This window comes from Cercospora beticola, chromosome 2 (assembly GCF_033473495.1).
Source record: "Cercospora beticola chromosome 2, complete sequence".
Lineage (NCBI taxonomy): Eukaryota > Fungi > Ascomycota > Dothideomycetes > Mycosphaerellales > Mycosphaerellaceae > Cercospora > Cercospora beticola.
The window spans coordinates 3,437,187-3,457,814 of NC_088936.1; the positions used below are offsets into that span (position 1 = coordinate 3,437,187).

At 53.5% G+C, this 20,628-nt stretch overlaps 6 protein-coding genes across 6 annotated transcripts; 2 read left to right on the plus strand and 4 right to left on the minus strand.

Annotated features, from left to right (window-relative positions):
- Positions 1 to 344: 344 nt before the first annotated feature.
- On the minus strand, positions 345 to 2,347 carry RHO25_003275 (uncharacterized protein; the record flags this gene model as incomplete). The annotated part of the gene is made up of 4 exons (XM_023598782.2): positions 345 to 1,702; positions 1,753 to 1,820; positions 1,876 to 1,974; positions 2,028 to 2,347. The coding sequence occupies 4 exons, from the start codon at positions 2,345 to 2,347 to the stop codon at positions 345 to 347; spliced, it is 1,845 nt and encodes a 614-aa protein (XP_023455961.1).
- A 1,225-nt stretch (positions 2,348 to 3,572) lies between these two features.
- RHO25_003276 (uncharacterized protein) lies at positions 3,573 to 4,177 on the plus strand (the record flags this gene model as incomplete). The annotated part of the gene is made up of 2 exons (XM_065602379.1): positions 3,573 to 4,030; positions 4,147 to 4,177. 2 exons carry the CDS (start codon positions 3,573 to 3,575, stop codon positions 4,175 to 4,177), a joined length of 489 nt encoding a protein of 162 aa, XP_065458451.1.
- Positions 4,178 to 4,982: 805 nt separating this feature from the next.
- On the minus strand, positions 4,983 to 6,902 carry RHO25_003277 (uncharacterized protein; the record flags this gene model as incomplete). The annotated part of the gene is made up of 5 exons (XM_065602380.1): positions 4,983 to 5,234; positions 5,345 to 5,613; positions 5,667 to 5,849; positions 5,902 to 5,961; positions 6,014 to 6,902. 5 exons carry the CDS (start codon positions 6,900 to 6,902, stop codon positions 4,983 to 4,985), a joined length of 1,653 nt encoding a protein of 550 aa, XP_065458452.1.
- Positions 6,903 to 10,067: 3,165 nt separating this feature from the next.
- Positions 10,068 to 10,727, plus strand: RHO25_003278 (uncharacterized protein; the record flags this gene model as incomplete). Its single annotated transcript, XM_065602381.1, has 1 exon — positions 10,068 to 10,727. One exon carries the CDS (start codon positions 10,068 to 10,070, stop codon positions 10,725 to 10,727), a length of 660 nt encoding a protein of 219 aa, XP_065458453.1.
- A 128-nt stretch (positions 10,728 to 10,855) lies between these two features.
- RHO25_003279 (uncharacterized protein) lies at positions 10,856 to 11,145 on the minus strand (the record flags this gene model as incomplete). Its single annotated transcript, XM_023598784.1, has 2 exons — positions 10,856 to 10,968; positions 11,022 to 11,145. 2 exons carry the CDS (start codon positions 11,143 to 11,145, stop codon positions 10,856 to 10,858), a joined length of 237 nt encoding a protein of 78 aa, XP_023455963.1.
- A 982-nt stretch (positions 11,146 to 12,127) lies between these two features.
- On the minus strand, positions 12,128 to 18,517 carry RHO25_003280 (uncharacterized protein; the record flags this gene model as incomplete). Its single annotated transcript, XM_023598785.1, has 3 exons — positions 12,128 to 12,853; positions 12,906 to 17,972; positions 18,023 to 18,517. 3 exons carry the CDS (start codon positions 18,515 to 18,517, stop codon positions 12,128 to 12,130), a joined length of 6,288 nt encoding a protein of 2,095 aa, XP_023455964.1.
- Positions 18,518 to 20,628: the final 2,111 nt, after the last annotated feature.

Consider the following 20,628-nt stretch of genomic DNA (forward strand, 5'->3'; position numbering starts at 1 on the left):
TATACGATGCTGCAGGGTGTTCCGTGAGGTCAGAAGTGGAAGCTGCGGTGAAGCTCAAGTACCGAGACCCACAACAACGGAAAGCTTGTTTCTGCCGAACCCACGTGGTGGTGTTTTCCAGAACATTGATCACAGAGCAGCATGGGCCGAGAACACGAATTCAGAAACATGAGCAACATTGGCAATTTGGTATTGCTTTTACATGACAGCGGCCTCCCTTAGCTTTCAAGCTTCTAAATAGCAATTGTACCTGCCTTTTCAAATTTCAAGGCCTTTTCAATCCAGGGGTATCCAATCGCTGAAAACAGCAATGCAAGTGCGCCTCCAGAGTGTTTTCACCTCTTTCATAATAATCGTTTCCGCTTCCTTATGTCGTCTGGCGCACCCTCATCTTCGCCTTCGCGCTCTGCCGTGTCTGCAGGATTGAGCAGCGAGTGCACATTGGAAGCCATACTACTCCTTCGGCTTCCATCGGTGAGGCCTTTGAAAGGAAAACGTGCTCCAGGAAGTTGCCAGCCAGCATCGTTGGGATTGGCATAGCTGGGAGGAGCAAAGCTGTTGTTGAAGCTCGGCGGACCAGATTCAGGTGGGCCGGGCGAATGTGGTCGTGAGCCTGGATGCGATACACGAGGTAGCTCGTATTGCGCCAGAGTGTCACGAATTTGTTGGTCTCCAGGATTTGTGGGTCCGCGTGGTGAAGAGGGCCACGCTCCAGAGGACTGTCCAGATTGGTAAGGAGAGGTGCCTGTGGGGTACTGGGCAAGAGGCGGAGGTTGTCCACCTTCCCAGCCCTGCAGGCGAATGTCCGCCGAAGTATGTCGCCGCGGCACATTGGTCGGCGGAGAAGTCATTGTGGCTAGTGGATGTTGTTGAGGCGGTTGCGGGGGCGCGGCGGATGCCGATGGCGCGGGGTGCAGTGAGTTCGCGTAGGGCGGTCTGTTCGATGCTGTAGGTGAGTATGCTCCGCTATTGCCAGTGCCAATAGAACCGTATCGACGGGGCGAAGCCTGTAGATACTGTGGCACAGGCGCTCGCACGCCCAAGGGACGTGAGGGTGGCTGCAGCGACGAGCCTTGGAGCGACGGGCGCCGTGACTCATCAAAAGGCCTTTGTCTCGGAGACATGGGAACGGCGGGCTCCATTGGCGCATTATGATTGTTGTTGGGCTGGAAGAAGGATTGTCGATGCGCGAAGATGGGTTCGTGCTGTTGTTGCTGATGCTGCTCGTCCAGCGCTCGAAGCGCGTCAAGGTGCTGTCTGATCTCATTCCGCATGGCATACACATCGCGATGGACTGGGTTGTCGGGATCGGGGACGACGGTCAGGAGGTGGGACGAGAGGTCATTACTCCACTGATGACATTTGGCCAGGCCATCGAGCATTGCTTGATACTTGGCGTTCAAAGCTTTGTAGGCCTCTTCAGAATGCGCGAATCTGATAGAAATATCCTGGAAATTGTATTCGAGCATGTTCAGCCTCGCCTCCATTGGGTCCTGCATTGGCTCCATTGGTGTGCCGGGTGGTTGCGGCGTGGGAATTTTTGGAGCCGTTGAGAAGGAATCGCGATGGATCAGTGCATGTCTCGATGCCCTGCGTTTGATCTCACGTAGCCCGACAAGGTCACCGCGCTTGAAATTGCCCTGGCCATGCTTGAACTCCCACAAGGGTGAGTCGGGCGAACCTGTGTGGAAGACATCGCTGACTGGGGAATGTCAGAAATGCTAGGAGGGGTTGGCAGGCTCTCAAACATACCTTTGTGGAAGCCGTACATGTTGAGCTGGCGCACGAAGGAGGAAATATTGGTATGCTTGAAGTATTGCCTGTGGCAGCATGAGACAAGGATACACTTTGATCACAAGGGTCTGTTCAACGTACGCTAATACTTTTGAGAACTCGGAGGATGGTGACATGACGAAACTCTCGTTGGTGCTGGACCACGAGATAAGATGTTGGATGCTTTGATCTTCTAGCATGCTACAAGCAGACGTCAGTGGGCGGGCGAAGTTTTGGGCTTGCCGGCAACGAACTTGTATAGCTTGTGTATGAAGGCAGTCTGCACGACTTTGGGCTGCTGCGCCGCGGCCGCAGCGCCCGTCGGCTGTGAGGAGTTTCCATTCGCATCTTCTTGATCATGCTGTTGCTGGTCGCGCGACTTGTCCCCGTTTGGGCTCGTGGAGCTGGGAGGAGCCATGGGCGCATTTGACGACTGGCTGACGTCCATCGGGTCTCCCTGTGATGACAGGGACGCCGAAGGGAGAATGGGAATAGTCTTGGACGAGTGAGACTGGTGTCCCTTGGACTCGGTGTGGAAGGAATCTCTGCTCAATGGCTGTTGCACGGATGCCATTGATGGAACTCTGCTCTTTCTATCGTGAACTGGGCATTGGTCTTTCCCCGCGCAGTTGGACTATTGGGAGATGTGGATGGAGGTCGCGCGCGTGGTGTTGGACGTCTGATCGGTGCTGTTGCAGCTCGAAGGCACGTCTTTTGTACGCTGGCCCGCGCGCGCAGAGCATTGGACGCGCTCAGACCGACTTCATGGTGCCCACGTGCAGGAGATGTATCGGCATGCGATCGACAGTCTGGCAGCAGCTCGCATGTGCAGCTCGAGGTCTTTCTCGCAGACGCAGACCCTTCCTTGCGGGGCTAGGGACGATCGGGTTGCTGGAAGACGACGGCGGGCGGGAGGCGGGCGGACAGCGGGGAGGGAGTGCAGGCGATGGTGGATAGCAATGCTTGCATACAATACAGGACTTGCTCAACAGAGAATGACAGGGCGACGGGCGAATGAGTTGCAGGTTGTGCGACGAGAAAGCGATGGAGAATCGGGAGTTGCAGCGGAGGACAGCTTGACCGACTCGCGACTCGGCACGGAAAGTGATCCGCTCCTTCTCCTATTCTCTGCTCTCGTGTGGTCGCTCTTGCCTCGTGATGAAGAGTCTCTGTGAGAGGCGGAAAGTGTGCAGAGTCATTTCGAGCTGCACCTCTCCATCTCCCGCAAGCCAGTCGAAGCCTCTCGCAGCGGCAAGACGACTGAAGGCTCGTCCTTCCCGTCGGCAACCCTTCGCGCCCGCTTTCCACACGCCTTCGTTCCACCGCGCTGGGTCGGTGACATGCACCTTCCTTGTCATGACATATAGCCACTTCGGCAGCGACACTGGACAGACAACGGCAGAGCACGTGGAGTGGAATGCGCAAAAATGGCAAGTGCGAGCTCCTGTGCGACAACGAAGAAATATAAAGTGGATGCCCGCCTCACCTTTTGACGCCGTGCTCGCTCATCACCACCGCGATTTTGTACGCCCGTTGCTGATATAGCAAAGTGTGATCGCCTGGCTCACACACTTGCGCAGGCTTGAGGAGCTCGTAAATGTCCTGCACAAGGAAGACCGACAGGCACTATCCGGCCTGATCTCGACACCTCATGCCAAGCAAAGCGAACTGTAGCACTCCACCGCAGTCGCGTTGCCTATCTTCACAGCGAGGCAGGTGAAGGGGATGTCGTCGTGGTGCACGACCTACTCTCTCCCCGGCCAGACTTCCATCTGAGACCCGAAGGGCGAGAGAGAATCATGACTCTTGTCCTGTCCGAAAAGCTCATTGCTTGCATCACTTTCTCCGCAAAACTGTATGTGCAAGCTCTTGACGACGAAGCTGATTCTCAGAAGACGATTCGTCTCCCCTCAGCTGCAGTATCCACCTTTCATGCCGACGGAAACTGGCTTGCTCTTACCATAACAGACACGTATGGTAGCACATCCTCACTGCTAGTGTACGATCACATCACCCGCAAAGCGACACAATATACTGTCGAGCATCCAGAAGCTGCCGTTACGGAAACGTGCGCAACAGATACTGTGACATCTACAGAAGACGTGCATCGACCGACCGCTCTTCAGCAGAGCTGCCCATCCTCTGTGATCATTGGCGAGGAGCAAGGCACATTCGACTTGTTCTATGAGACCTGTGCTGAAAGCACGGTACAAGGAGACGAGCAACAAGTTCATCGCGTGCGCCTTGTTCATCAGAGGTATGTTCCGCACGCCTCCGTCCATCAACGACACCTCTTGCACAAGCAAAGCGAGCATAGCCTGCTGCTATTGACAACTCACCTTCATACGCGCGTGCACGCGTGCCCGCGCACAGGCATCCTCGATGCACCAAGACCTACCGGTAGTCCGGGTCAGTGGCATTTCGGTCGATATTTGCTTGACTTAGATCAGGCGGAACGATGGTCAAGTCATCATGTGCCGACATTTAATGCGGCGACTGGTGTCCTAAGTACCAACGACTACAACTTCCCCGCCAGTCCCCGTAAGAAGCCAAATCTGGGAAGAATAATGGCCAACGGCCGGATCACGCAACTGTACTCGTCCGAGAGGTCCAGGCGTTACGACCGTCCCCTACTAAACACGTTCTCCTACGAAGGCACCCATTCTTGTGAGACAGTGTGCGCTAGGTCAGAGCCTCCCGTCAACTCCACTTTTGATCTGAGTGTCACTGATGATAATTTAGCGGCGTCTTCAATCCAGCAACCGAATTACGGGGCGTGGAGATGAACGATTCTTTCCTCATCATGTCTTTGCGCGAAGGCGGCTGCGACTCGATCCGTGTGTGGTGTTTTGAGCCGGATCTTGACTGGAAACTTGGAATCGATAACTCGTGTGAGTGGTGATGACCTTCGAAGTCACTGTGTTCACATGTTGAGAAGGATGTAACTGCGATGCGAGAGCGATGGCCGGAATTGCGGGTACGAGGGCACGATGGCAATGCTCCATTTTGCGGAGCTGGCCAAGATCCACACATGGCCCGTGGTGCTTTGCTGGAGCACAATTTAATGTCCGAAACCTGGAGTAGACGTCAAGCAAGTCATGCTTGCACTTTGTGAAAGGGAAAAAAAAAACAATATGATGAGGAGCTTATGCAAAGGAAGGCTCGATTCAATTCTGACCGAGCGTTGTTAGATGTTGGTCAAATTGCGTTCACCAGCCGTGATTGGCTCTCCGCTCAATCTGTGTTGCATCGATCTCGTAGTCTTCGCCCAGCTCCAAGCGCCCGATCATCTCTGCAAGTCCTAGGAATCCGGCTCTCTCCCACGCAGACAGCGAAGACAGATATCCGGCCCCCTCCATAGTGCATGCTTCGCATACTGAGTCGTCATCCCAGTGGAAGCCCTGGCGGCGTTCTCCCTCTCGAAACATCAGTCTGCAAGCTGCACAGCCCATTCCATTGGGCTGCAGCACTTGAGGCCGATCATCTCTGCAAGTCCTAGGAATCCGGCTCTCTCCCACGCAGACAGCGAAGACAGATATCCGGCCCCCTCCATAGTGCATGCTTCGCATACTGAGTCGTCATCCCAGTGGAAGCCCTGGCGGCGTTCTCCCTCTCGAAACATCAGTCTGCAAGCTGCACAGCCCATTCCATTGGGCTGCAGCACTTGAGGTCGGGCACAGCACCCCGTACCAATGCAGAGATGATCATGCTGAACATTCCCATCTGGTGCCAGACGGAAACCGGGCTCGATATTGCCGTCGGGGTCTCGATGGTGTCGGGAATACCCGTAGCGATTGAGGCCATTGCGATTGTAGCCTCTCTGATCGAAGCCATCATGATCTACACGATTGTTATTAGCACCATGATTATCAGCGGGCTTGAAGATTCCTCACTATAACCTTCCATATCATAGCCTTCTCGATCCCGTCCAGCTACATCCCTTCCTTGTCGGTTGTAGCCTTCTTGGTTACAGCCGAAGATATCAAATGTGAGTCCATCTTGGTCGTAGTGGTCAGGATACCAGCTGCGAGGAATCCCAAATCTGTCACGTCCGGCACGATCGAAGAGATAGATGTCTTGCAACAGGTTAGCAGTCAGTCGGCGAGTCTCGAGCGTACAGGCACTTACCATAGCCTCCCGCGTCATAACCTTCTCTGTCTCTTCCCTCGCGATTGAAGCCCAAATCGTCTGTACTCGATTATCAGCATGAAATTGCAACGACCACGATGGACCGACGTACCAAAGCCCTCTCTGTCGTACCCCTCACGATCGACACCATCTTCGTCAAACCCATCTGCACCGTAGATTTGCTCTTCAACCTCGAATTGATCAGATATGATTGGGTTATGCACCAGCCAATGTATTCCATCACGATCGAGGCCTGTAGCAGGATCATAGCCGTTCTGATTGAAGCCATCGGCATCATATACCGGTGCTTCGTTTTTTGGGCAAGCGACCTGACAGGTATACCAGAACTCGCCCCAGCGCCGCCCGCAGCACAGACAGAACTCTGTCCCGCATGTGCATCTCATATGGTTGCACGCGGACTCCTTGGTGATCCAGACACCGCAGTCCAGACACTGTCGAGTCAACCAGCGATCTTCTGGTGGTATGGAGTCGAGGTCGGCAGAGATATTTGGATCGGTGGAAGGAGTGAGGCAAACGTGAGTCCGAGAGCGGTCGATCAGGTGAAGTTTGCAGAGTCTGCATGTTGGCTTGTTGCAGTGTGGGCAGATAATCCGATCGTCTTGAGTGTATAGTCTGGGACTGAGGAATTGTGACACACCGTAGAATCGGAGGCAGGACTCGTGGTTGCAATATATTCGTTCGGGTCGTGGAGTGCTGTATTCCTCGAGTTTGGCCTCGAGGCGCTGATGCAAGATTGCGTCGTCAGGGTCGGTCGAAGCCAGTAGGTGCTGTAGTAAGAAAGCGATAGTGATTGGCGAGCAGCCGTTGCCGCCGCAGCGTATGGGGTGGCAGCTTTCGTCAGCTAGTATCGCTCGAATACCACTGCGAAGGCACTCCAAACAGATATGGTGGTAGTCGCAAGGGCAAGGAACCACCGTGACCTGATCGCCGCCCTCCGCATCTTCGCAGACGAAGCAAGTACGCACTGTCGAGGTAGACATGGTTTCGACTGGCTTCAGAGTGTGGAGTTGCAGTGGTTGTCAAATGTTGGTGGTGCTGCGAAGTTGAGCCGCTGGTGGAAGACCATAGGCTGAGGGAAGGTGAATCTGTAGCTGGTGAATGATCGGATATGTCGGCCGATGCATATGATGGCATGACTATTTTTACATCTTTCACATGCAATTCTCTGAGTGAATGCGTCGCAGAGCTCGCAGAGGGGCAGATTCTAGACGCCATGTTGTATAGTTTTCTCAACAATGGATGTTGTGTATAGGAATTGGGGTCCAAGTCTTCGCACTGTGCTGCTGCCTCGTCTCCTGGTTATATTTTCTTGAGCTGAATCGCATCTGCTATCGCGGCGAAAATGCAGGCAGCTGAAGGTGGCGGAAATATGTATGAAGAGAAGTGTCGTACGAGCATGTTTGCTGCCGAATCTGTTAACGCCTGCACGTGCATCGTGCCAACCAAGTTGGATTGCCAGTAATGTTTGGCAGCAGGCCTCGAGGCGCCAGCAAGTTTGGTGTCAAACGATCTTTTGGGAGCAGATCACACCAGGGCCTAGCCGAAGGAGGTGAGTACGCTTTATGATTTCGGAGAGAGGAATCGTTTTCTCATTTGCTTTTGCCTTGACATCAAACTCATCGCTCTAAGAACGGCTGGTCGCAGACAGCTGTACGCAGCGCACTATTGACCACAGATAGGCTGATGAGCAAAGAGGCCTCCATTTCTTTGGAGTAGAATATGCTGTCCGGCAAACGGTCTGGATATTCCCGGCCTTGACCACTTGATTTATCATGTGGGTTGGTGTGAAAGGAAGAGCTCGGCAACGCATACACGATCATATTGCAAATGTAACTGTCTGCAAGTACGGCCTGGTTTGTCATTGCATCGCGGTGGTAGCCACTGCTACCTTCATGTCGTGACTGCTGGGTCAAGCTGCTTTCGTCCGATGTTGCGGGACCCGAGGCCGGTCACCCATACTCTCCTGTATTGAGTTCAGGCATTCATGTCCAATTGCAATTCATGCAGTCCCGAACGGGTAGAGAGAGACATTCGTGCTGAGGAGTAGAGGGAGAGACAAAAGGCGCGGACTGTGGCTGTGGGCAGTCGGCCGACGATCGGCGCTGCAGATCGTGCTTGGCGAGCCTTCGTCTTCGTACTACTGAACGCGTCTCCGTAACATCGTCTGCCGTAACCATCTCGTGTTTCATTGGAATGGCTTCAAAGCGTGCCCGTTTTCGTGTTCATCATCGTGGGCTCGAAGCACAATTAACACGACCTCAATGAACCCAGTTCTCACGCGCCACGGAATTGTTCAGTCACGCCATGAGCCGTATGATCCGACGGTCGTCGGTCCAGCTTGCCCGGATGGTAAGGAAATATCAGCAAGATGTCAAATACATGGAACAGCTTGCAGCCGTGCCGTCGATGGCGAACGTCAGCTTATACCTCCTCCCACCCACAAGTGTCTGGACTGGCCAATGCACCGGAAACACCAGGCGCAGCAGCCAAGCCTCGCCCTCGCCCTGGCATTTTTGCGAGGAGAAGTTTCGAGCACAGTTTCAGTAATCAAAGCCAAGCACATTGCCACGCAACTTATGCTCCAGGTGCAAACGTTACAGAACGGTGCAATCTTTGCAATTAAGGAGAGCAGGACCCAGAAGTAATTTTGATCTTATATTGAACAGAAAGGGGTGGTATCGATCTGCCTCCGCTACCGCGTGTAGACTCCGCGTGTACATGCATCCCCATCCGACCACTCAAACCGACCAGCCTCGTCGCCAGATTCGTACACCATGCAGAGCACAGCAGCGCTGTAAGACGACGATTGGCTTCGCCACATGGGTTGTGCACGAATGTCACCAGGTTTCGACAGTCTCCCGCTCTGCTTACGTCTTGAGAACGTGCTCTTCCGAGAATCTAGCGCGACCAAAAATCCGAGAACCCGCCGTCTTCACTGCTAATTCACCGCCTAGTGCTATATGTAGATCAAGTCTTCACACTACATCGCTCGCTGCTTCATCTATACAGCTTCCCCTCCTGCAGCATCTGACCTTAGTTCCAAATACATCCCGTATCCCATATTTTCCTTGTTTGGCAGTCACCTTCCTAAGCATCACAGCCACATCACCGCCATGTACAGCTTATTCAACTCATCGTCCAGCTCCCTGTCAGGCAGGAACGGCCAAGCTGAGCGCCGGCATCGCAACTCCATCGACAGGCACTCTTTGCAACCTCTTGTCCACGACCATGGCACTGATGAGAGACGCTATTACCGAAGTGCGGAATTCCAGCAAGCGCTGGTAGAAGACCAAATGCAACGAGCTCAGACACCGCCACTTGCACTGTCACCTCAAGTCGAACAACCAAGACGTCGTCTGTCTCGGTACAGCATTCACAGAAGAAGCACTGCAGGATCCCGATCATCCGCGTCACTGATGATGCTCGACGTATCTCCAACCATCTCCGAAGATGGGAACCAAGAAGACTCCGAACAACGAGAACACCTCGGCGGCGAACCTGATGTCCCATGCTCACCATATTCTTCAATTGTCGCGACCGAGCAAAAATCTCCGGCAAGCACGGCAGGTTCTAATCATAGTTCCGTACCGGAGCCACGACCGATGACCAAGCACCTCGTTCCCCGCATTCACCTTAATGGCGTTGCCCCTCTTCTCAAGCGGATGAGAAGCATTCGAAACTACTGAGAATGAAAAGACAGCTCTGAAAGATGTCGCAATCGAGTGAGGTCGGCAGCGAGGAGAGTGCAGAATGCTCGAAGGATTCATGCAGCCGAGTCTCCACATCTGTGGTGGAGAACGGGTTGAAAGCTGAGAGCTTGTCTGTCAATAAGCTCTTCTTTGCATCCAGTCTCAGCGGCCTCGCTGCACAAGTACAGCCAAACAGAAGAAGCCATCTGAAGCTCGTCGCTTCCAGAAGCAGACACCGCAATCCTGGTTGGGATAACAGTGCTCCCACTACATTACACAGGAAGCGGCAAAGCTCAGTCAGCAGACGCATTGAGACAACGCTGGAATCCTGAAGTCGTACAGTACAGTGACTCACGCAAGCAAACCTCAAGATAATATTGGAGAGTTTCCATGTCTCATTGAACATTAGCCAATGCTGTCGATCGATACACCAGGCTACAAAACTTCACAACTACGATGGACAACCCCAGAACAATCAACTCCGAAGCCTACGACCACGTCGCAGAATGGTACCTAGACTGGTCAAACAGCACCCCATCTCCACGCCAACGCTATACAGAAAAAGTCCTACAAAATGCCAAATCCATCCCCAAACCCCGTATCCTCGAACTCGGCTGCGGACCCGGCGTTCCCATAACCAAAATGCTCCTAGACCGCGGCGCCGAAGTCATAGCAAACGACATCTCCGCCAAACAAATCCTCATGGCAAAAGAACGCTGCCCAGACGCAACATTCATCGCAGGAGACATGTCCGAACTCGCTTTCGAGCCAGCAAGTTTCGACGGCATCACATGCTTCTATGCGATTTTTCATCTCCCGCGAGAGGATCAGAAGACTATGCTTGCGAACATTCACTCGTGGTTGAGACCGGGTGGGATGTTGGTGTTTAATACTGCGACGGTTGATGAGGAGGAAATTCATGGGGAGATGATGGGGCATGGGATGTTTTGGAGTAGTTTTGATACGGAGGGGAATAGGAAAATGGTTGAGGATGCTGGGTTTGGAAGAATTGAATTGGAAGTTTTGGAGGCGGGGGATGGGAAGTTGGATCCGAGTGATCCGGATTATGGAGTTAAGTTTTTGTGGGTTGAGGCGAGGAAGAAGGGCGAGCTTTGAGATTTTGAGGAAGTAATTTTGGGTAATGTAATTGGATATTCTCAATGGACTTCTGGCATTGAGGTGTTATATGGTATCGCTACTGTTTGTGTCATGTCGTATCTCGTGAGATTCGTTGGGGTATTCATCTACTTCGTCGCACCGCCTGGCACGTTCTTGTTGATTTGGCCGTCGGCGAATTTGTTGATCTTGTCGTCGTACTTGTCGCCGAGACCTGCGCGGTCGGTTGCGTTGTCGATTTCTGGATGAGATGTTAGTGGTTGTGTTTGTACTGGTAACAAATGAAGAACTTACGGGTGTGGCCGACACCGCTGATGCCCTTCTCGATGCCAGACTGCTGGCCGCCAGCACCGGCGTTTCCGCCAGAGGAGCTACCGCCCTTGACTGCGTTCTTGGCCTTGTCGAGGAGTCCAGACATGTTGAGTTGTGGTTGATTTGTTGGTTTGATGGGTTTGTATGTAGTAGTAGTGTTGCTTGATGACCAAATTGCTTTACCTTGGGGTCAAGGACTGTGTATATATCTACAGCACACCATCAGTAACGTCATGTCCCTCGTTTGGTTCGATCCATCCTTTGCCAACTCTTGCAGTGATCCTGCCAGGTTGCGGGATGTATCACTGGCCAGAACATGTTTATGCCGCTGCGGGTCTGAGTGGTTGGTACCACTGATTGCGTGCTATCGGGATTGCGAGTGCGAGGCAATGACATGCGTCTGGTTGATCATGACGATGGGTGCTCCACAGTGTACCTGTGAGCTTCGTAGCTGAGCTCTGGAGCTGTTTCCCTGACATTGAGGCCTCAGGAGAGAGGCTTTTGTGAGACTGAGAGAAGAACTAGCCGGTAGCTTCTACAACAGGTGGAGTACTGTGCGAACAGAGGCACAACTCGGTGGCGTAGATGGGTAGCGATAGTTGTCGAGAAGTCGTAAAGTCGTAGAGAAGTAGAATGATGTCATTGTAGCCAATGCCGCTCGATTGATCTACTGAAGAAGACGATTCCAAATGCATCGCAGCACTCGCTTGCTGATTCATAGCTCATATGCAGTGTGCTAATCATCGATGGTAGGGACTCGTCACACTGATTGAATACTTTCTGCTTCGTGAGAGGGAGGGCAAAGGCATGGAAAGAAGAGATGGGATCGAGTGTCGGGACAACGTTAATGCGTGCCGATCCTTCCGAGACTGACCACATCTTACGCGTCGCGTCTCCAAACTTTCCCAAGGTTTCGACCTCCAACTCCATCTCTTTTGAGCCCACTGCCGTCGAAAACGCCACACAAGGAAAAGAGTCTCACGCAAATGCTCAGAAAGGAAGAGTTGCTTTCATTCGTACAGTCGTTAATCAATGCTCAGCCCGCCACCGGAACCCCAACATATGAAAGGCGCGACGGCGCGTATCAGCTAAGCAGAAATGATCTCCCACTCACGGTTGCCCTGGAAGGCTCCCTCGTTGCTCTCGGCCTTGCCGGAACCATATCCCTTGGCCGACCACTTCTCGACCCCTTCAACACCCTTGAGTGAGTCGCCAAACGTCCTGAACAGCTGCGCGTTCAGCGACTCGTATCCCTTGTACTCCCTGGGCCAGCTACCAAGACGTTGATATGCGAGCTTCAACAGACGCATATGCCACTTGACGAGCTGGCCGCGTTGCGAAGCACTGAAGCCAGAGCCCGCATTGGCCTGATGATCTCCGGTGCCATCGTGATGGATGCCATGCTCTGCCAGAATCTGAGCAGCGCTGTCATCGTCATCAACGTCTCCATCGACATCGCCACTAGTAGCATCAGACTGCAACCAGCGCAGGATATCCTCGTGTACGATGATAGCTTTTCTGAAGTGGTCTGCGGCAAGGCCTGCAGAAGACTTATCGCTCGTCTCTTTCTGGTAGTTTTGACCAATGGAGGTGTACAGCTCAGCCAGCAGGCCATATGCTTCGAGGGTGGCGGGGTTTCGGACGCCGTTGACGCGACGGAGGTTGTAGGCGATGTCTTCGGCGAGGCGGAGGGCCTTGATTTGTCGGCCGGCGAGGTAGCGAGCGCAGATGAGACGGCGACCGAGGAGGAGCAGGACATCGGGAGCCCACTTCTTTTGTGCTTCGCGGGTGGTCCAAAGTTCTGTCAAGAGCATCTACAGTCTTGGTCAGTATCATGATGAGTCCTAGGCGCAAGTAGCTACTTACCTCTAGGGTGTCGTAATCCTGCTGTTCGCCCAACAGAGCGATGAGCTCGTTCAGCTCCTTCAATGGAACTTGGGCAAAGTTGATCTTGTCCTCTCGGCAGATGACAATGATGTCTTTCACGATCTTGTTGGACAGCTGCAGCAGCTTCTTGCGAAGTTCTGGATCTGGGCACTTGTTCTCTCCACGTCCATCGAGATACGATGCGAGCTCGAATCCTCTGGCGATGCCCTTTGATCCGCGGTAACCCTTGCGGTGCTGAGCGTACATGAAGGTCATCTTCGCGATGTCGTGCGCATCCGCGAATTGGTTGTTGTCGACCAGCTTCTTCAAAGTGGCATTCGAGGCCAGGATGACAGCACGGACGAAGTCAGTGCACTTGCGGTTCGAGATGTGCTCCAGAATGCCCACAATGAAGTGGCGTGGCGAGTCCTTGCTCAGAAGCTGCACACTGGATGCCTCTCGCTGAACGAATATGTCGACGCACTGTTGGTCAACAGAAGCAATGAGACCAGAGCGGCTGGCGAAGCGCAGCAGATGTCGGAGTGGAGCTGCAGCAAGGAGCAGCTTATCGAGTGCTGCTTTGCTTTTCACCAGCTGCTTGAAGTTGCCGTACATGAAGGCTTCCGCAGTCAAGCTGGCCATGATCTCGGATAGCGTGATCTTGAGATCCTTTCGCAGCTGGTACTCCAAAACAGCGAGGAAGAAGAGAGAAGCATGGCTTGCCTCAACAACGCTCCAGCTAGAGCTAGATCTCTTCTCGCGAACGACCAATTGGTAGTGCAGCTCCTCAACGGTCTGAGTGCACTGCTGGACCAAGTTGGCTGCCTGGTATGTCTGCACAAGCGACATCGCAGACTCGTACATCCTCTCCGAGGAAGTCTCCTTCTGGGCAATGGTGATGACTGCGGTGTTGAGTTCCTTCACTGCAACCTCGGTCTTGCTCTGTTTGACGTAGAGCAAGGAGAGCTCGCGCAGGCTGCTCAGCGTCTCTTCGTGCGAATAGGTGTACTTGCTCTTCTTCTCGGAGAACTGCTCCTCATAGATAGAGACGGCCTTGGCGATAGTCTCGGAACTGGCGGAAGAGGACGAGGAGTGGAAGATGCGCTTCTTGTACAGCGTTGTCAGGCTTGAGCGAAGTTCTGACAACTCGAAGTGGCTGGAAGACGAAGATGATTCCGACTTCGACGCGCTCCTGGAGGCCTCTTCGTAGAGAGCAATGGACTCCTCAATGCGAGACTCGCTCTGCTGCGTGACGCGTGCCAGCGCAACAGTGGCCTCGATCGCAATGGTCGATGTTGCGCCAAACACGGTCTTGGTGGTCTCTCGGTACTGGCTTGTCACCTGGAGAAGAACCTCGTAGTCGGCTTTGGTCTCTTCCAGGCTCTGGTAGTAGCGCTCGTACAGAGTCGAGACGAACTTGGTCTCAGAGAACGACTTGAACTCCTTGTGCTTCTGCACGAAAGTGGTCCAGATGATCGCATAAGCAGCGACAGCATCGCTGTATCTGCGCTCCTCCCAGTACGACTCGGCAACAATGATGGCAGCATCCATTGCGCGGACGTGTACCGTGGTGGAATCCTTGTTCAGACTCACAACAATTTGCTGGTAGTACTCCAACCAGTATGGGTGGCTACGTGCATGAGCTCTGCATCGCGATCCCAGCTCGTACAAGATCGTGATCGTAGTCTCGTGGCTCGGGCCCAGCGTACGGCGGTAGACCGCGAGCAGCTCTTGGTACACAGCGATGATCTTGCTTGGATGGCCGCGTCTCTGGTAGAAACCAATGATCAAGCTCTTCGCCTTCTCCAGCAAGGTCGTGTCCTTAGTGTTCGTGAGGGATGCTCGATAGAGTCTCACATAGACATCCTCGGCCTTCTCGAACTGGCGCTGCAGAATGTAGACTTCTGCAAGTCTCTCGACAAGCTCGATCGACTCCTTGTGGAACGAAGAAGCAATCGTTACCTCGTGGACAGATCTGGACATGAAAGAGCTCCAAGTTCGCTCAAGCGTAGATTGAATGACCGAGACAGCTTGAGAATACTTCTTCTCTTCAACGTATCGTGCCGTCAAAGTCTTTGCCAACGTGAGACTCGAGGACTCAACACTTTTGCTCTTGTTGCTGATGAGCAGATGGAACATCTCATATTGCTCATGGCTGGACGTGGACGAAGTGCTGCTGGAGTCCTTGGTGGCCTGTGTCAGAGCTTGGGTGCTGATAACAGTCATCTCTTCCTCGATCTCAGTGAACGAGCGAGACTCTTCCTTGCGGACATTCTTGTAGTGGTACGACGCATGCTTGTAGATCGACAACGCAGCGGAGTACTCGCCCACGCTCTTCAAGAAACGAGCGGATTCAGTCAATCTAGTCACAATCTTCTCCGAGTAGGACAGCTCGTGGTGCTCGTATTCTCTCCAGATCGAGGTCGTCAAGCTCTTTGCTTCCATGGTCCGCTTTTGTTTGTGCAAGTACTGCGAGTAAGCCTGCACCACTTGGATCTTCTTCTCGTGCCACTCGACAGATAGCGAGGTCCTGCATGTCTCCGACAGACGCTGCCACAGCTCGACGTAAGTCTGCTCCGCGCGGACGAGCTCTTGACGCTTGATGTACTCCTCAATCTCGCGAAGAATGACATCTGCCTGGCCGACATCAATGATGACGAGAGCATCCTCTTCCTTATCCTCATCAATGAAGATTCCACCTTCATATTCGTCGAGCTCTTTGCCATGCTTTTGCTTGCCGAACTTGACAACGAATCTTTCATCGACGCCGCGAGAGACCCCGCCGGTGACGCCGTTGCCATCGGTAGTGTGTCCGTGGATAATCTGGAGGATCTCTCGAGCATGCTCCTCCTCGCTGATGGCGATGTAGAGCTCCGCGAGACGTTCACGAGTTCTGATGACGACCTCAGAGTGCATGCCAAATTGACGCTCGTATGCTGAGATGAGCAGAATGAAGGTCTGCTCTCTGCGGGTAATGATCTCCGTCCTAGTCGTCGAGGTGTACGAATCTGTGATCCGGATGTACCTGACAGCACACTCAACAACAATTGGGTGCGACACACTCAGGATCGAGCGACCGACTGAACTGACTGGGTAGTAAAGGTTCGCTGCCTTCTCCCAATCTTCCAAAGCTTCCCAGTAGCAAGCGGTATTGATATAGCTCTGGAGAACAGCTGGGTGCTTCTCGGTGAAGATCTTGATTCTCACGCGGCGGACGGTGTCGTGCACTTCGACTTCTTGCGCGCCTGGGAACTGATCATCCCAGCATAGCCACTCAAGGACAGCCATGGTCGTGCTCTCTGGGAAAGCCTTCTGCAGCTCTGGGCTGATCTTGGGCTCGGCGGTGCTGCCCGTGGTGATGATTCCGGCTTGCTGAAGATGCCATGGGTAGTAGCGGATGACATACTCCAGGAACGGATGACGACTGAAGCTCTGATCAACGACAGATCGATCAGTATCATCCAGAGTTGGCTCTCCCTTCTCGGTCAATGCCAGTTTGGCGTACGTGAGCACACGAAGCAGGAAGTCCTGCTGTGGCTCTTTAACTGGAATTTTCAGGCTACCAGAACTCAGTAGAGTGCGGCAGGCAGTCTGTACGGAAGCATGTCGTGGTCGGACGATATCCTCTTGCACATCCAGCAGAGGTGCCAACGATGACACTATGTTGTGGACATTGTGGCTTCTGTCGGATCTGCCAATAGTCTGCGGGTTGATCGAGAACAAGCTGTCGATCTCATCCCAAGTCAATGGGCGAGCGGCGTTTACAAGCCATGACAACAACAGCTTAGCATCTTCGGTTGGCTGCAAGCGCTCGAGGAGAGTGGCAGTGAGCCTCTCGACAGTGTGCTTGGTCTTGCTCAGCTCCTTGGCCGTGCTGTCAAGTTGTTCTGGTGTCTTCTCCAGGCGGAGGACTTCGGAGACGAGCTCTGCCCACAAGAAGTTACCATCAGAAATGCTGATGATGTGTTCGGCAAGCGACTCTTGCTCTCGGCCAGTCTTAGCTCGGAAGTGCTGAGACTTGATCAAGGTCTTGATCACAACTTCGTGAATGTCGCCTTTGGTGTCGGTCTCAGTGATTCCACGACTGGTGCCGCGAGCTCCTGTTGGAAGCTTGAGGTTCTGGGCCATTGCGATGAGCTTGACGCCCTTTGCTTGCTCGACTGCGTGCACAAGGCGCTGCAGGAGATTTTGACCAGCGGACTGACCACCCAAGATCTCATCGATGCCTTCCACAATGAGTACCAAGTCAGGTGCATTTTGGAGCGGGCTGCGAAGGACTTCCTCGAGAGCGTCCCATAGCAAGTCCTCGTATTTGGTGGGCTCTGCTGTATAGCGAGCTCTTTCGTGTGCTGCAACCACAGCTGAATACAGGCGAACATTGCCAACACGAAGATTGTAGATCTGATGCAGCAGGGCCTTGACCACGCTGAGACTGGTGGCCTGCGATGGGACAGCTCCGACAGAGCAGAATGCAGTCGTGTAGGGTTTCCTGGCGATTGGTCGCTGCAGGCGTTCTGCAAGCGCTGCTGCGAGTGTTGTTTTGCCGGAGCCAGCTGGGCCATTGACGAGCAACGAGGAATCCTGGCTTTTGACAAAGTTCGAGAGATCGTCCAAGAACCAGATTCCAGTGAATTCTGCCAAATCATTGGCAATGAGGGTGTGGTCCTGAGCTAATGTGGCAAGGACGCGGTCTTGGGGCGCGAGCCAGCGGCTGAGCACGTCTACATCCACGCTGTCCTCGGAACCATGTACCTCGATCTGGTTTTTCCAGATCGCTCTGGTGATGGATTCGCGACGTTCACGGAACGTGGTGATGGTCTCGCCAAAGACTTCGTACATGTCCAAGCTGGCAGACTGGCCTTCGCTGCCGTGAACAGTGCGGTAGAAGCGGACAGCCACATCGACCACCAGTGTGAGCAGGTCCGTGTACATAAGACAAAGTTGCTGGTACACCTCGCTGGACAACTTGAGAACCTCAGAGCGAGCCAAAAGCGCCGAGACCGCGGAAGAACACCTGTACATGAATCCAAAAGCAGAATCCAATGCAACGCTGTTGGAGTGGCCCAGCTGTCTCTGATTAGCACAGGAAATCATGGGACATTTGCTTTCTCACTCACCTCCAAAAGAAGCTTGATGTGGCCATACCCAAGATGCGCCGCATGCTCCGTCTCCGAAGCATGCGCCTTGAGCTGCGTCTCGAACCCATGAAGACGCTCAGCAAAATACAGAGCACGAATCAACACCGTATCCCATCGGGAGCCCTTATGCGGCAAAGTCTGCAATCTCTCCGAACGAATCCACTCAACCAGATGAATGAAAGAGACATTGTCGGCCGTTGCGCTGATTCCAGCGCCAAGCTCAGACGCACTTTTCCTCTTCAAAGTGTATGCTGTATCTTTGACGATTGAGGACTTTTGTTGCCCGCCTGTGGAGCTGCGGAACACAGAGTAGCTGGAAGCTATTCTGGTGCTACCTCGGTTTGATCCGCCGAAACGAATGGAAGGCGAGCTTGGTGGAGGGGGCGAAAAGTATCCATTCGTGCCGTTTGTGCCCGCTGCCAAAGGAGCTTTCTGGGGCGTAGATGGAGCAGCTCCGCTGACTGAACGCTGCATGTTTGCGGGTGTGGGTTTTGGTGCAGAGGGCGTCTTGATGAGTTTTTCTGCAGTCGGCGCCTGGACGTCAGGATCCTGGTTTCGAGGTTTTGGTACAGCAGAAGTATTTTGAGCAATTTGTACAGGATGTACAGGATGTGGTGATACTCCGGAGGGATCAGAATCGCTGCAACAACAACAGCACAATTTGCGTTTTATCTTGTGCCAGACTTTTCTCGTGGAACTCGTCGCTGGCATAGACTAATGAAGAAACTGAAATGGCTACAACTTCGGGGAGGCGGCTGAATATATGATGGGGGTCATCGGCGTCGCCGTCTTCGCCTGCGTCCCACGTCTCTTAAGAACTGGACTGTGCTGGCTTGCCCTGGCTGAGTGGCTGGAGTTCACTGGTGCAGGTAGCAGTGCCTCGAGGCCATCGATTGTTCGATCGTTGTGCCGCCATTGGCAATGCACATGTGCCATGGCGAGTCAAAGCAGCTCAATTGCTGCATGGAGCCGTGCGTCCAGCGCCATCGCTACGTACGTGCAGAAGATGGTCCTTCGGATACGAGCGATTGGCTTCTTCCAGCTGCGAAGAGTGAGCTTCGCGGTGTATCATCTGGTACCCGCGAACGCCTAGAATGCATGTGGCTTCCGTCATTGCTGGGACTGTTAGAACGTAGTGTCTTAGCTGGCGTGGCGGATCTCGAGTATGTGACGGCCCGCGTGGCTCGCGTTACCCGTCCTGGCGGAACGGACAGTCCGTATTGCGCAACGTGTGCTGTCATGTGAAAATCTTCACCAGCTTGGGCAAGAGCAGATCCCTGTAGATGTCTGTGCAGCAGCTTTTTGAGCTCAAAGTGAATATGCGGGGAGACTTGCAGCAAGCCACCAGATCCACTTCTCAGCTTCAGACTTCGAGAATGCATATGTGAGCTCGATCTTAATCTGCGACTTGCGTGCAATTACACAGCGAGGGCGTTATGATGAACGCATCTCTGTTGTGCCAGTCCCACAACACTGGTCTTGGGTGTCAGAAACTAGCCACGAACGGGCAATACACTCTTTGAGGATATTTGGGTCAGGGTAAGATACATCCGTTTTAAGCGATGCTGTGTGGCGTCCAGCCCACGGCAGCCCCGTGAGATATATAGAGACAGTCGACATGGGCACAACAGAGTGCGAGCAAGCGACGTTCTCGAACTTGTTCCGACCTGAGATGTCAAGAGCATGCCGTCGCCAGCTGGAGGCAGATGGCTTGCAAGGCTGACCGCGCTGGCTGGCGTTTAGCACTTGGCACTTCTCACGAAGCACGCAGAAGCCACGGATTTCGTGATCGCTAGTCTAGTTCCAGCGGAGAGATGCTCCGCATGCATCGCGCTGTTCGGTGAGAACTTCGCTGCAGTGTCAAACCTTCGATCTCAATGCGTGGGAGCTCGGCATCTGTGACCACCGACTGCAGTTGTACGCGTCATGCTCAACAATCGCTGGTCGTTCTGCCACTTAGATTAGACTGTTTGTTGCGCTGTGTATCCAGCGTTGCAAATTGAGCGCTGTGAACGTGTGTTGAGAAGTCACCAGGTCGTTGCATTGGGAATACACAGTGGCATCATCGCCAGCCTGAGGCGAGTGGGGTGCTGCATCCGGAGCCTCCGTGTTCGTTTCGACCAAACTTCAGAGCTGCAGACTCAATGCAGTGACGATCATTTATCAGCATTGAGCGCGTTCATTAGCACACACTAATTCCGCAGGCTCCATGTTCAGTTCTGAGCTCGTAGCGAGGCTGCATGCTCGACTCGCCACGACCGACTGCCGGGACCATCAAAGCAGCATTCGAACATACAACCAATGATCTTATAGGATTATCGCATAATATCCAGGAAGTTTAAGGCCCCGATGATCTCTCGGTATCAGCGCGTCGTCCACAGGATTCCATGCTCACGGCATACGGCTCATTCGACAACAACATGCGCACTGCAGGGCTAGACAGCAGTGCTCCCGATATTCCAAGTCGAGAGTCTGTCAATTGAATTCGCTCGCCCGCTGCATCACGATGCACTGCATAGACTTTCCACCTGTATTTGCTCCGCTGGTACTTGTACAGACCACGCAAGCAGTGTCTCAAAGGTGAT